Source organism: Aphis gossypii, chromosome 1 (genome assembly GCF_020184175.1).
Source record: "Aphis gossypii isolate Hap1 chromosome 1, ASM2018417v2, whole genome shotgun sequence".
Lineage (NCBI taxonomy): Eukaryota > Metazoa > Arthropoda > Insecta > Hemiptera > Aphididae > Aphis > Aphis gossypii.
Genome location: NC_065530.1, coordinates 66,476,053 through 66,492,783, shown reverse-complemented (window position 1 = coordinate 66,492,783; position 16,731 = coordinate 66,476,053). Strand labels below are relative to the sequence as shown.

The window sequence follows — 16,731 nt, the reverse complement described above, 5'->3', positions numbered from 1 at the left end:
GTTTACTCACTGTACAGTTTGAGTTGGTCCGGCACGATGGCGTGATGCGATTGTTGCTGTAACCCTTGTCCGGTTGTCGGTTGACCACCACCACATCCTCCATTTTGGTTACGGCCACCCTTTGCCGAAAACTGATGGCTAACCTTTTGACGTTTCGAAGCTTTTGAGCCACCACTATTGCAGTTGTTGCCCGTCACAGTGGTCGGCGGAGATATCGTCGATGACGAGGCGGCATAATAGCTATAACACAGTAATGCGCGGAATACCGCCGAAATGCAAATTATTAGCAGGTATGTGTTGTGTCTATTTATATTTATAATATTTTTTATTGGTAGATAAAGTTCACGAGATAAATACCTAGATTGTATAGATATTTTTAATACTTATTTAGTTATGTCGGGACGATGTATTTTTTTCTCATTTATTTTTTAGTAGATTACTTCCATTTCGACCAAATCGATTACCCCTTCACCGTTGGGCCAATTATTACGGAGCCCGCAAACGCACAATGGGTTGTAATTCATCGGGTTTTCGATATTGCACTCGGATATCACGTCTGCCCTGTTTTCCGGATCATAACTCTTTGGCCCATTAAAAACAATCCTCCTCCGCATCGCGCTGACGCTCAGAACGCGCGCTTATAACAGCGTATTGATTTAATTTCTCGTTTTATATTTTATACGTTTGTCGATTGAGCAAGTCTACGGGTACTATATACATAAGAGATCCGTAGTTTTCTTCCTGGTTTTCCAATTTTAATTTTTATCACAAAATCGGATATGCCTCTCTCCTCTAGTCGTGACGCGTTAAATACGACAGCATTAAACACACGCATTCGACCGACGAAAACACACCCTTTTTGAAGACGGGCGGACATATACTAAACCGTAATCCCGTCTCGTCGACGTGACACACAAATTTGCATTTGATGAAATATATCTCATTTTATATACACATACCTATGACCCGACATCATAATATAATAGTACATCCTAACTCGGTGGCTGCCACCGCCAGCGTTTTGATGCGACACGTTAAGTGTGCATCATCGAAGGATTTTCGAATGATTTTTATTGGCAAAAAGCTTAATGCAAATATATGATAATATATATAAACGTGTTAATATTATACATTAAAATATTGTATATTATATAGCCAATTTTGCGACCGCGTTATAAACACTGTTTTGCTATTAAGCCGCGGCCTCGGTGTGCATTTGATTAAGGTTCTATAGTAAAGCTGGTTCACGATCAGCCACGAAAAATACTTAAACTGTGTATATTTTAATTTTTTAAATAGTGTAAGTTATATATATATAAGTTATATTATATAGGATAGTGTAAGTTATCATAAATTAGCCGATGAAAAGAAAACTTATAAAACCTGTAACGGAGACATTTTTTTTTTGTTTAGTATCACTTTAGGATTACTTTGGTTTTATGAGATATCTACACCATTGGTAAATTTTTATAGTATAAGTGTATTTTTGGGAATATTATTTGAGTTAAGATCTCTGATGAGGGGATATGGATGTTTATAGCTAAACGGGATTGTTTAAGTAGGAGGATGCACTTTTGGATATGGTGTTTATATGTAAATCAGAGTATAAAATGTGATTAGAAACGTAGTTAAGTGCATGCCTTTTATGAGATGGGATATAATTGATTCGAATCCTTGGATATTTTGTAAATTTGATGGTTTTTTTGCTCCCCACATTTGGATGACTTACGCATTAAACATTTTTTTGTATAGAATTTATTTATTTTTCGATTAATATTTGATATTTTCTTTAATAGAATGTATAATTTATATATATATATAAAATAAATATTCCGAAGGGTTTCACCTCCCCCCTCCCCCGATTGTTGTTGTCATAAGAGTCATCAGCCCTGCAACAGCAGAAACCATAATTTTTGACTGCAAATCGTATTACTAAAACCTACCTAAATTATAATTCAAATTTCGAAATTTGTACGACAAACCGGACTCACGAAACGTTTCGAACAAACGCAGACACGCAAAATGAAAATAATAAGCACAACAATAATATTATATATGTGAATGTATGTGCATGTTGTCATTAATGCACAACTCGTGTCTTTACAAGGGCGTAGCGTCATGATTTCAATGTAAACGCGATAAATTGCGTAGATGTACACGGTTTGACGACCCCGTATAATCGCATAAGCATATTCGCATAATATTTCAAAAATTTCATACTTGTTCAGTCGTTCGCCATACATTCAACTATTGCTCGTCTTTCGGCGTCGACGCATAAAATGTATGTATAGTGCGTAGTACTTATAATAATATGGCACGCGCATTACGGTGGACCCCTTTCGAGATCGTACACATATATAACCATCCGAAATTTTCAATAAATTCTTATACGGTTCATTACCACCCCTATCTTTTTGGCTACAACAAAATTCTTTCAGAAATTCAATTCCTATCTTGCGCGTCGTTCACATGTGTGTAATATAATGTTATATATAGTCTATACACATATATTATAACTCGTGTTATATAATAATATATTGTCTGGAAATTAAAGTAGAGCTATCGAGCTGTTATAATATGTTTTACTATGCATATTTTTTTTTCTTCTACTACAATATTATATATATAATACGTTATGTACGATGTACTTTTCGTGTGTATGAATGACGCGTACTTAAAAATATTTCGATAGATGGGCGAATGCCTGTGTGTATTATAGATATGATCTTGTCTATTTCACATACATATAATGCAATGTAGTTATTTTATTAAAAAATAATCATTCTCTCAAAAAATTATTATATTTTTGAAAATATTTATTTTATCTAATTTATAAGTAATTACAAAACAACAAGAAAATAAATTGATATTTTTTAAGTTATAGTTTCATTCAATTTTTATGGGTGAACAACATCTACGTATTATTAATTTCATATTTAATAGCAAAATATTTTTCTAAGAATTTTAATATTTAAAAATCTATAATAACTTAAAAAGTATTTTCAAAAATGTTCAAATACTTTTCAAGTAAATGAGTGCTTACTGTTGAAAGAATCAAGAATCGTATATATATAATATATATAATAGCCAATTATTTAATATTTATTATGTAATTTGCTCAAGACATTCATTTTAGCTATTTTTTTTAGTCTATATTTTATAATAAAATATTTTCATTTTTTAATTTGGAATAATCAAAAGTGTATCTTTGTAATAAAAAAATCATGTATTTTTTATTTATTTATGTCCCCGAGATTATGTACGCTATATTTAATTTTTGATAATGGAAACCGTCATTTTAAGCTATGCGTAGTTATTTTGAACAATACGATTTAAAACTATAGGAAGTCCCAATATTAAAATATATTTTCATGATGTACTTAGGCATTTTTAGTTTATAGTTAGGATCGAGTGACGAGGAATGACACTTGAATATTTATTGTCTACTATATTATATAATTCGTCCATATTAATTCAGTTTGAAATTTTTGTGAATTATACAATTTTTTTTTTCAAAAACAAATGCTCTTTTTATTTTACTCGACAGATCACGTGGTAAAGCTAAGCCACGAAAAATTAGAATTCGCAAGTCGTCTACTTTGTATACACTACTATTTAAGTATTATGTACGACCTAACCTAACCTGTGTTGTACTATTGTGTAAATTATATTTTGCATTATGATCGCTCGTTTTTAAATTCATTTTCCACTTCACTAATCGACGCACACGATGCGTGCTGCCGTTCCTCCACACAGGCTTTTGAACAAATCCTATTATCGTCTTGTATATGCACTGGTGCAGCGTGTAGTTGTTAATAATTACGAAAGTTACACGAGTTTTAGAGAGTAAATTTACTGACGAATTTGAAACGGTCCGCGGCTTCTGCAGCATCGGGGGTGGTGGCGCCGGCGGAAGAAGACAAGCACACACACACATAGTACAAATACCTATATCTATAGTAACATATACTCATGTGTACATACCGCACGTAGTGTGTCCTGTGGGTGTGAGGCTGCTAGGGGCGCGGTAGGTACGCTAACGAACGTCGTTTATCTGGCTCGACAGTCCGTAACTAATGTAACATAATAGCTAGCCGGGGCGGTGGCACGGTAAGGGATGTGGAGGGGGTGAAATTTTGCCATAATGTAGTCGCGACCGCTATACCATTGTCGTCGAATCCACCATATATACCTCCCCACCTGCTTCCGCTTGTTTCCGAGTTAAACTTTTATCGCACAAGTTTTGCTGTCGACGCCGCCGCCGCCGCTGATCGGGCGCAAACTATACCCACAACACGCACATACACATGCAGAGTCGATTTGAAAAGTGACGTGTGAATATATTATACGTATAACAACTATAACTATATGATTTAAAAAATTGTAAAAAAAAAAAAATTCTGCTCTCGGCAAAAATGTAATTAATATATGAAAAGATAGGTATTTATAAAATATTAATAGTGTACCTACATCAAAAGTTAACACTAACAAAATTGAAGCTCATTTTATGATTTACGGTTATTATAGGTACCTAAGGCCAATTATTACCGTTTTTTGTTTATGGTATTTAACATAATTTTTTGTTGCGTGTAATACAATATTACGGGTTTCTACTTGGATTTTTTCATCGTAAACACTCTTCACAAGTTACAAAGAATTTACATAAAATTAACTCAACTCAAAGGGTTAGGGTAAGGGTCGTATATCGTTTTAATGACAATTGGAATTTATATAATAAATACAGTAAACCAATAAACATATTATAAAATAATTATTTTCTTATCATTTTATTTCACAAAATATTTTAATAACTCAAAAGAGATACTTTAAAGATCCAATAAAAATTAAATAATAATGTTACAACTTACAATCTAACATTAATTTTTATTTTTTAATTTAATAATATTATAAGATCTTTGTTGTAAATTAATTGTATATTTTACTGGGTTTTATTTTTATGTACCATTTGGTTAGGACTTAGGACTTAAATTAAATACATTTAGGTACCTTAACGATTTTACGTTTAATGCTTTAATATTTTAAAACATAAATGAAACTACCAATTAGTTACGATGGCATCTATTGCAAAAATTTATTCACACCGAGAAAGACACGAAACTTCGTTTAAAGAAATGTCTAGACTAATTAATGGTTTATAGGATGACTGTTATATATTTAGCACAAAAAAAAACATGTTTTGGGCAACGCTCACCAATCTTGTTCCAAGTTAAATGCCAATAAGAAATCCTATAATTTTCGAACCTTTCAAAATCTCCTGTTCGTAAATCTGTATACACTTTATTTCAAATACTAATAATCAATTATTTTTGAACATAAATTTTATACGCCAATAGTTGATACTAAATACAATTTATTTTAATTTGACTATGCTTATGAGATTAAACAATTACACTTAGGTACACTTAAAAATGATTGTAATTGTCTACCTAATTGATTAGGTATATAAAGATTGCGTATTTTTATAATCATAATATTATATTTTGTTAAATTATTTTAAATTTTTAGGTATATTTTAAATTGGTACACTATACTATAATTAATTCAATTATATTTATTTTATTAAACTTAAGCTTAATAAACTTAAAATAGTTTATTATTTATTTGTTTAAGTAAATTTTATATTAAAAATTGTTCGATGTAAATTTATAATATCTGCAGTAATTATCTGTAATTTGTATATATATATATTAAATTGAAAACTTAATTTCTTGAACATACTAAAAATTGAACTAGACTATTGTTGAAAATCATTCCTTTTTCATTCATCAGTATTTATACCATTTATATTTGATAATTACATTTTTATCACCTAAATACGTGCAAAGAATATTACCAATAATGTACAGGTATTTCGAATTCCAAAAATTGAAAAAAATAACAATCATATAAATTGTCTCGAATAACATATTATATTTTCTAATATTCTCTGTAATATTGTAAAATATGTCTTGTCACCAAAAAATGCTGCATAGTCGTTTGTTCCGTGTAATTGTAAACTAATAAATACTAATTTGAAATTACCCAAAACTAGAAACTGTTACTATAACACTATAACATAAAGTATTAGTGTTTTATATAATTTGTATTTTTCGGATATAATATACTATGCTCGTAACTAATATTTATGTATATTATATATTTTCTGTAAATTCATGATTTTGAGTGAAAAGCAAATCAATTTTTATAGACGTACATCACTTAACGTTTGACGGATCCACTACCGCGTTAAAGTTGTGTGCGTACGGGCCAAAACAAAAATAAAAAAAGTAAAAAAAAAAATGAAAATCGACACCTTTTTCCGAAACCACCCTCGTTGATCGAAGCGTATCGGCTTCGATCCATTAGGGTCATAACGGTACAAAGGCGAACGTCTTGAATTCAATTAGGTTTAAATAATGTCTCGTCAGCACTCCAAACGGAAAAGAGCGTTTTTGGATTGTCTGTTTTGAATAATAGATTTTTATTATTTATTTAGTTATTTTTTTTCTGTTGCTTCTCGAAATAGCTGTATTCTCGTGCACCGTATAATTCACTCTTTACGTTCTCGCCACCGCCGCCACAACGGTTTAGCGCGCGAGAAATGCTGATGAAAATTCAACGTAGGTATACAGTTTCGTTCACCTTTTTGCATATTTACAGACTCCTACGTTCATTTCACACTCTTAACGACCGCATTGTTCTTAGATCGCCTTTCCCTGTCTACAGGTTACGCTGCATATTTCTCTTCTACCGCTCATTCACCATCCGTCCGTTGCACTGAAACTAGGAAGTTTCGAATTGAAAACATTTTCGAAATATTACGTCTAAAACGAATTAAAAACACTACACGGCGTGCCTAGCTGTCGTCGCTTTGTTCACGTCCAAGACACCGCAAAATCGAATTCCGAGACTAATTGCAGACGAATATCTATTAATACTACTCCACATCGCTCGCCAACCGCGACTTTTGCAGTTTTGCCGTAGGTAATCGTAGCGTATAATAATAATACCGCGCGCGGTTAGAATAATGTCGCAGATGTATACCCTCGTCGTCATCCATCATCGAACGAAAGAGAGAAACTCATAAATATTCAAAAGTTTTTCTTGGTCGACTTTTATGCTGACAGCCGTACCGACCCCATCTCTATACACACAAATATATATATTATATATATATAATATATACACGTACATAATATACATTATTAAACATCACGAGTTGCGGTGATATGTACACACTGCACTTGTATGACAGCAATCAAACGACTTATTGCCAATTTTTCATCTCAACATTACCTAAAGTATTTGTTATTATTATTATTTTTATCTTTTTTCCCCTCTGCGTTTCGTCGATAAACAAACTTGCAGAATGATGCTTTATCATCAAAATTGACATTTATATCATTACACTGGTACTACAACGGTATTACTGTAGTAATACTAATATTGCGTTTAGCATGTGGAGGTGAACTAGTAAATAATGAAGAGACGAAAAATATAGTCGAGAACGATACTGCGATTCTGCAAGGTTATTTATTCGATTTTTATGAGATACACTACACATTAAATAAACATCATAAAAATTTAAAATATTGTTGTTTATACTAAAAATGCCACGCATCTTTGATGCCTAAAACGAAGACAAAATGTTTTTTCAATCCTGAATAATAGAATGAAAAGTCACTCAAAATATTTATTATTATTATTATTAATCTCGGTGTCCACCTTCAACGTTATTATAATGAAATTATTTTTTATTACATACTTTAATACTTGAGATTTCAATTTATGATCTTCATTATGAGACGAAAATCTTTTCATTCTCCTAAATGGCAAACGAGTCTCGTCAAAAATTGATTTTCTTCAGGTGACAAAACACAATATGAGAAGAAAAAGTTGGTTGTGCAAGAAAAGTGTGTAGAGTTATTATTTTCGCCGTGATAAAAAGTTGCCTCCGGAGTATTTTAAACGGGTTTTCGAAAAAACGACCCCTAACAGAGTTACTATTTAAATTCACTGAAACTTATATTCGGTCTCTTCTCGCTTTATTATTTTTATTTTTACTTAAACTTCAATTTTATATCATCTTCTGAGCCGCAGTGTTGGCGAAGGAGAACCGACACGACGGGGTAATCGATTTCTTTCAAACAGCAATACACACCAAAGTTATTTAGTTATTTTTAAATATAATATAAAAGTATATATCCTACCTGTTGTAATAATATTCCCTGAAACAAAAAAAAACAACATTATTAAAATAAAATAAGAACAATCAGTTTATAAACAATATATTATTATATTATAGGTTAATCGGTGTATTATACTGTTGTAAAATATAATAATAATAGTATACAGTGTATAATGTTAATTGTATAAAAAACATATTTGAATCACATTACATAATATAGAAGCTAGACTACGTTATTAAACATGATGGGGGTTGATACATTTTAAACAATAGCTCTACACCCGAGAGAATAATCGTAATCGTAGTAAATTAAGCAGCGTGAAAAGATAGTCCATCGGGAATTAGGTAGGTATCTACTCCGAGTATCTACCCTAACTGTAATAGTATGCCCTTAAATTTGATGCAATATCCATATAATTCGTTAAGTATTGAACATTTTAATGTACACGTCATGTTATACTCTTATTAATATAAAAGTATCGTATTTTCGACCATAGCGGTATTGTACGAAAGCAAAACAATAAAAATAAATTATACCTATATATATATATATATTATAAGGTAAATTGATATTTAGAAAAATAACAGAATAGTTAAATTAACTATAATCGATTTTTATAAATATTCAATACCTTAGTATAATATATAAATACAATATGGTAGGAATAAAAGAAAATAATATAAATAATTAGAGGATTGATTATTAAAAATACATTTAAGTTGTATAAATTTTTAATATATTCGTGTAATTTATTATGAAATCGTTTATGTTTTGCTTTGATATTTTTTCGTCACAGTCTGACGTATATATTTATTTAATATATTAAAATGTGTATTACTATGTTCATAGTACATTGTACGTATTACGTGTAGCTTACGCATATTACTTATTATATTATAGTTATATAATTTTTCTGTTAAAATTTGTTAAAGTCAATTCAAAGTTATCACTTTATAGCGAGATGTTTTGTCTTATCGCTAATTAATTTCACTTTTCTTTATTATGAAGTTGCCAGTTTCAGGAGAGTTAGTTTCGGTTTTAGGGTTTTTTTTTATATAAATAAAAATTGCACGTGGTGACAGTATTACAGCGTAAGCTTTGGGGTTTTCCATTAAAAAAAAAATATTTATTGTCTATAGTGAATTTCCGTTTTTCTACGAGTTACCCGGCACGTCTTACCACAACGTATTGTGCGAACCGTGTACGTGACCGGCCCCAAAAAGTGTGTACGAAGACTATGGCCATGAAAAAATTGCATGTTGTACCGACACGTTTCGGGTCTGAAATTGAAAAGTGGATGCAACATAATACATTTGTCAAATCATATTTAAGACGGTTCTTCCTCCCCCTTAAACGCCTTTGTTATTTCGGTTTACGCGCTAACTATCGAGATCCTGTTTGCAGGATCGCTGTACAAAAACAAAATAGAATATTTTAGACGGTAGCGGGCGACAACTCGGGTCGTATTATTATTATTGTTGTTGTTGTATATAACCTTGTGTTATTTGACAAAACTCTTTGCGTAAGCATGTTTGTGTTAATTATCTGCAAGACGGCGCGATGGTCGAGTGGTACGACAATAATGCATTATGTTTTGTAGGTATAAGGACGGGCGTCGCGGGCACAAAAAACATCGTTTCTGAAGACGGCTAAGACACGAGTCGAGTGTGTCGAAGTCGTGAGTATGGGCGCTAGTGATGTTTGAACGGGTAAAACCACCTGTGCGTGACTCCTAAAACTCTTGCCCCCCCCCTATATCCTTTCCACGCGGTTATACTTCTCTCCCATCCACCAACCCCCTGTACTCTCGAGTTATTATATTATAGGGTCTCGATGGTATATTTCCCGTATTTACTGTACTTATAATATAGGTACACTGCAGCCGTAGTGGCTGTTCAAGGTGCGACTCGGTTTCCGTGTTGTCGTCGTAGCGGCAGTTTTGTCAACAAGAAAGGATAGACCTGCTTAGGGCAGATAAGGCGTCAAAATATTCCTCAACGTTTTAATGAACACAACCCTTCGTCTTCAATGGTCGGGGGGCGGTGACTGTGTATGTACACATCTGGTATCGCCATCACTGTGGAGCCGTGGCGGGGTGTAATAGAAATTAACGAGTGTCGTTTATCGTTTCAAAGGTGTGTATATATTTTATATTATCTACCTACGGTACGAGCGGTAATTTTTTTTTTATTACTATTATAAATTTCTTTGTCGTATTTTATAAAAATAACTCGAGAGTCGAGACATTTTTTTTTTCATCGATATCCCATTTTTCCTTTAGCACGAAAAACGATGTCGTCGGAAACCTTATACGAAAAAACGATAAAATAATCTATATAGAAACATAATTATAATAAAGGGAATCTGGCGTTTTAAACGCTTATACCTGTACGGCTGTATGAAACACACAGAGTCGCAATAAAAGCAAATGCGTAATTCAAACGATATAATTGATGAGAGCAATCGATTCGACGGCGAACGTGGCAAGAATAAATTATGAGTGAAGGGAAATGGTTTTCAAAATTGTATATGAGTTTGAAACGAAACTAGGGTATGATAGAGGCTATGCAGTAGATAAAAGAGTATTACGGAAATATGCGAGTGTGGAATAATATACATAAAATATTCAAAGGCGGAAAAAATATATATTTATGTGAATTGCTGGATAATGAAATTTCTTTGTTATAAAAAAAAACAATGGAATATTAAAATAGTCTGAGAAAATTAAAGGAAGCGTATATTGTCTTAACTATAGTGAAATGATGACTAAGAAAATCAGCATAAATTGATGATAATACATAGTATCAATAGAAACAAAAAAACAGTAAGGATATAACACTCTGAACGATATAAACGTTTTCAAGACTTGTGTTTGACGAATATACATTTCGCTAAAAAATTTTAATATGTTATTATCACGTTCAGACTTACATACATAGTAACTATTGTTTTTATTTTAGAACATAACGATGAGCTTAAAATAGTTTAAATCGTCCATTATTGTAGACCGATGATAATAAAATAGCAACTTTAGCATTATGTTACAATTGTGTGGTTATATTCAGTACAGATGTTAAAGGAATAATCTGAGCTCGGTCAATATGTAAAGTTAATAAAAAACTTGTATAAAAGTTAAAATTATATATATTAAATGAATATGTGTGTACTTATTTTCTATTTGGCGAGATAACAATATAAGTTACTGTTTGATCATAGAAAAGTATTATAAGCTAATCCGACAATCGTCAAAATACTTTTATAATTTATTCAATTTAAATATATATTCCAAACAATAGGTAATCGTACAATTTCTAGTTAAAATAAAATCAAAGTATTTATAAAAACATATAGGTAGACTATACATTATCAATAAAATACGTATGTCATATAATCTTTAATAAGTGAAAATTAGTTTTGTCACGTGTGTGTAAACGTTTATTATAGTTTTCAACTATTTATTGTTATTATTTTAGTACATTTTATTATAACAAAGACACATTGTATTTAACTTCTGTTGGTGTTATTTTGTATGATTTTTTTAATTATTTTTATAATTTATTACTCATATTATTTAATTAATATATCATAATATGTTATTGATAAAATTATAAATTAATTTGATTATCGTAACACATATTATGGTAAATAAATGTGATTAAGAATTTATAAATATTTATTCACTTATATTGATTTAAATATTAAAAAGATGTGTATATTTTATTTACTAAAAATCTTCAATATTTTAAAGAACACATTTTAATTTCAAAAATTATTAACTTATGTCGTAACACTCATATAAGATGTATTAATTCGTAAATACATTTATAATCTTAAATTAAACGTATTCAATTATTAAAATTTCAAAAATATCAAACAAATGAACAAAACAACACAAATATTTACATAGTTTACTACCTATACGTATTGTATTATAAAATAAAATATAATTTGTAAATCATAAATGCATAAAGTATTATAGTAAATATATGATAAGAACATATTTTAAATTATTTCAGACGATGATTAATAAAATTTAATATGTGATCATTAGAGGAAATTACAAAATCTATAATGTTAACATTACACAACTAAAAATAAAGCTGTATACGTGTATAAGGTCATAATTTTAAAAAAATCTTCAAATTATGGTAAATAAATAATAATTATTATATATTTGACTTGAAGTTGAGATTGTATTACAGTTTTTTTTTAAATTATCATACAACTTATAACTTATAAGAATTTTTAAAAAAACAATTGATGGACTTATCGGCTCATTTATTCTCAGGATTTTAATAATGCTTTTCTTCTGTAGTCTGTATAGATAGTTTACTAATGTGTTTGGCCTACCATCGCACAAATGACCTTTTAATGACAACTGTTAATTTTGACGAGCATGTTTTAAACGAGTTTATAAGAGTTCCTAAAATAGATTTCTAAATAATAATAATAAAATAAACATTTTTCAAGGTTGCTCCATGCTCTCGGTAGTTGTGTGTATTGTTTATTAATTTATTATACATAGTACGAATTTGTTAATAATTTCCACCGACCTTATCCTAGTTAAATTTAAATTTAAGTACAAAACACCGCCGCATACTATCTGGCTATAAAATATAATATTCCGGAAAATTCTCACTTGGAATAAAATTCAGTTATCCACCTCGGTTTCCGTAGTCGGAGTGTGGTGGTTTTTTTTTTTTTTTAGAGTTCCAGTCTTTCAGACTAGAACAAAAAAAGAAGGACGATGAATGAATTAAAAATCCCCCGGCACATGGTCTCGTGGGAAATCACAGTTGCCCTCAAAAAACCTGATTTTTTTATTTCATTTTGGAGGTTGGTTTTATCTTTGCTACATTATTTACCTATGGAATTCTGCTTTGCTAAAAACGCAATATACCCATACAATACCCGCGTAGTAATTACCCCATGTAACGACACCAAACCCTCTTTATTTTTATTTTTATTATTTTTTTTTTTTAATACAATTTGGACTTTATCTGAAATTGAATACACTGTAGGGCCATCAACGAATGAACGGAGTTTTTTTCACGAGGAGTTATCTGACCACCAAATTATATAAGTACCTTTGCCGGGTTCAAAAAAAGCCATGTTTTATTTTTGCAGTGCTGCGACGCCACGACGCGATTATTATTTTGTGATATTTTCATAAAGGGTCTGGAGAAGGATATTTACTACAATAATATTCACTGTTGATAAGGTAATAAAATTGAACAATGCCAAAAACTTAAAACAAAAACGTTATTATACACCGAAGCTATATGTCATGAATTCTATTGTAATAGAAACTTTTTTTAATATCTAATCTTAAAGTTCAATAAAATATTTTTTATAATATGTTATTTAGTATGAAAATAATAACTAAACTAAAGGTAATTATAATCTATTAAAACTATAATGTAACTATTTTAACACATAAGTTTATTTTGTACATAGGTATATACAAGTTAAAAGAGAGATACTTTTCATTAAAACGTTTCAATATCTATAGTTATTAAATTGATTAGCTACGGCAAAAGTTATTATCATTGGCAATTTCCAAGGGACGAAAGTCTATTATAACTTTTACCATCGATAGCATCTTGTTTCTACGATGACCTGAGAAATGAAATTTCCATTAAATATAATATTTCAATAACAAAATACCAAAATACATAGAATGTTGTATTTTATTTTTTAAAGTATGTATAATATTTTTTAAAGATAATCATTTTTCTCGCAGCCAAAAATAAGCGAGTGATTGAAATATAGATGCGATATAAATACTTGAAAAATATATTATAAAATTTAAAATCAACTAATAATAATTATAGTACTTATGAAATAATGAAATATTGTGTGCATATATAGTATATATTATATAAAAAAAAAACACTTCTTCATCCCCAGTCAAACATAAAAAATATCTAAAAATAGGATATATTTCTGTAATGTTTATGTAGTTAATTCAGATATAAATTTACTTCCACAAGTTATAAATAAATAATAATGTAAGATAAAATTTTTGAGATTAATCCTACATTTGGTGACGCATCGTTAACGGTATCGTGTTCTGTCATTATATTAAATAGTATACCTAGTGAAATTCAATTAAAACTATATTTGCTGATGGCAATAAAAAAACATCTGATAGTCTAATTTATACAAAAAAAAGTTCCGTATTTTTTGTACAAATATTATTCTAATGGATTTTCATAATACATAATGTATTTAGTATAGTATGTTTATTAAAATTAGTGTAAAATTCTTAAAACGTAGACGAGAAGATTAAACCTAACTTATTTAATTGATAACTATATTAGTTCCAGGTATACATTAAAGGTGATTAAGTTCATCTACTTTTTTCATTAATATTAAAAATTTGATTTTTGCAATCTTCAAGTATATTTTAAGACCAAATTTTAAAATGTTTTGATTTTTTGTTATAGTAATTTATATAAATATTTCAATAATTGTAATTTTTAAAAATAGCCCAAGTATATATAAATACTATATCTAATATTACATCTTTTTTATATAGTTGTGTAACGGTTTTTAAGATTATTACTCTTAACCAAACAATTTAATAACTGAAAGTTAATCCATTGAATTTTTAATATTCATAAAAATATACCTTTAAATAATTTAAAATGATGAGAAAAAATTCTCATTTGAAAAACAGAAGTTTGTAAAAAATACTTATAACACTTATTAAGTAAAAAAAAAAAATCCCATGAATTCTAAAACATGATCTTTAAGAACATTTAAAAATTCCAATAATCAAATTTTTAATATTATAGATAAATGAAAAAATAGAGATGATGAGTATGCTGTAGGTATGTATGGAATTTAAATACAATTTAAATACACCATAAGAATTTAGTATGTAAAAATAAAAATTGTATATTGAGTTTTGTTTTTTACTTAAATCAAATTACTGACTATAAAAATTAAACTATAATTTTTTTTTAAATTTATTAAACATTGGCAAGTGGTAGGTAATACACAAATTAACGATATCATAGTATAACATTAATCATTAAGAGTAGAGATATTAAAAATTCAATATTATATATACATATATATTTAACGAACAATTTCACATCTTACTATAATTAACGTGTCAAATTATATATTATTGTAATTTTTGTATACATTTATATAATGGAGCGGTGTAGTTGTACGTAATATATAGTTGAATAAAAATTCTACAATAGCTATGTGACGTGCGTATACCATTAGGTTTACGCGAATACGTCGTGCAAACGACGCACAAATCTTTTTCCTAGTCGGTGTAATGATATTATATTATTGTGATGCATATTTTACCATTATCTCCGTATGCACTTTCTATGGTGCTATGGCATTGCGTATAAATCATATACACCTCGACGAAGACGTTTGCTCATCGTTAGAACTTAGAGTCCGCATATATGTGCGGAACAAATGAAAATAATGATTGTATTATATTATTATTGTGTCGGGCGAGGGCCCACTCCCGCGAAGATTGCTGTCGGTCTCGGATTTATAATGTGGATCACGGATCGCAATGGTCCCTGCGGACGGAACCCCCGCGTTTCGATACGTCGGATATCCGGTATAATATTTCGCTGGGTTTATTACGACATCGAATTTGGTGCAGGTACACACACACACGCACATATATATATATATGTGTGTGTAGGTCGATAAGCTATTATATCTAGGGTATAACTCCACCGAGAACGAGATACTAATAAAATATCGTAGAAAAATTGGCCAACTTTTGTTATTGTTCGGCGGGTTAGGGGCGAGGGGCGCAGCACGCAAGAAATTTATATGGCCCGTGATTGGGTTAGGAAAACACTATTGTCGACGGAAACCGTCTTGCAGTGTACTATATAATAATATAGGTATATTGTGTGCGGGTTAGGTATATAACGGTCGTAATCATATAAAAATATATAAAACATGTCAAGCGGCACCGTGTGGATTGACGGATGATAAGGGGCTAAGATATTAGGATAAAAACGAAGACGTAAAAGGAATATAATAATAACAAAATGGACAAAAAACAAATTACTTTACTTACCAGTCGTTTCCGGTTTTCGATAAGTTTTGCCTTTTCCTACCGGTCTGATGTGGTTTCGGTTCGGCCACTAGGTTTACGTCTGAAAAAAAAATCGTGAAACAGACACAAAAATATATATAAGTCTGTCTCCAAAATAACACGGTTTCGTGTACAAAAGTCAAAAAGACTCAGGCGTTTAATGAGTATTTAAAAAAAAAAAAAATCGCAAAATAATAACAAAACAAATATATGTGCATATTTGGAATGTGAAACAGTGCGAGTAACAGGTACAAAATAAAAATTAAATACACTTCGTCTTTGCAGCATATTATATTATATATTATGTGCGTATACTTCAAAATAGTTTCTACTTAATATAAAAAATCGAGTTTGTTTTTCTACACAACAGCTAGATTAATATGTATAGAGCGTATTTTGATGTCGATAATAACATCGAAAAAATAATCGTTACCGACTTAGCTTAAAATTATT

The 16,731-nt window shown here is 30.0% G+C and overlaps 1 protein-coding gene across 2 annotated transcripts in view; it reads right to left on the bottom strand.

Moving 5' to 3' along the window:
* Positions 1–16,731, bottom strand: part of LOC114132859 (heterogeneous nuclear ribonucleoprotein C-like 3) — a 111,455-nt gene that overhangs the window by 14,773 nt on the left and 79,951 nt on the right. For both annotated transcript variants that reach the window (XM_050198048.1, XM_050198056.1), the window contains 3 exons: positions 16,261–16,339; positions 8,211–8,228; positions 11–240 (listed from right to left, as the gene is read on the bottom strand). In XM_050198048.1, the coding sequence (XP_050054005.1) occupies positions 11–240; positions 8,211–8,228; positions 16,261–16,339 (327 nt within the window). The remainder of the gene's footprint in view (positions 1–10; positions 241–8,210; positions 8,229–16,260; positions 16,340–16,731) is intronic.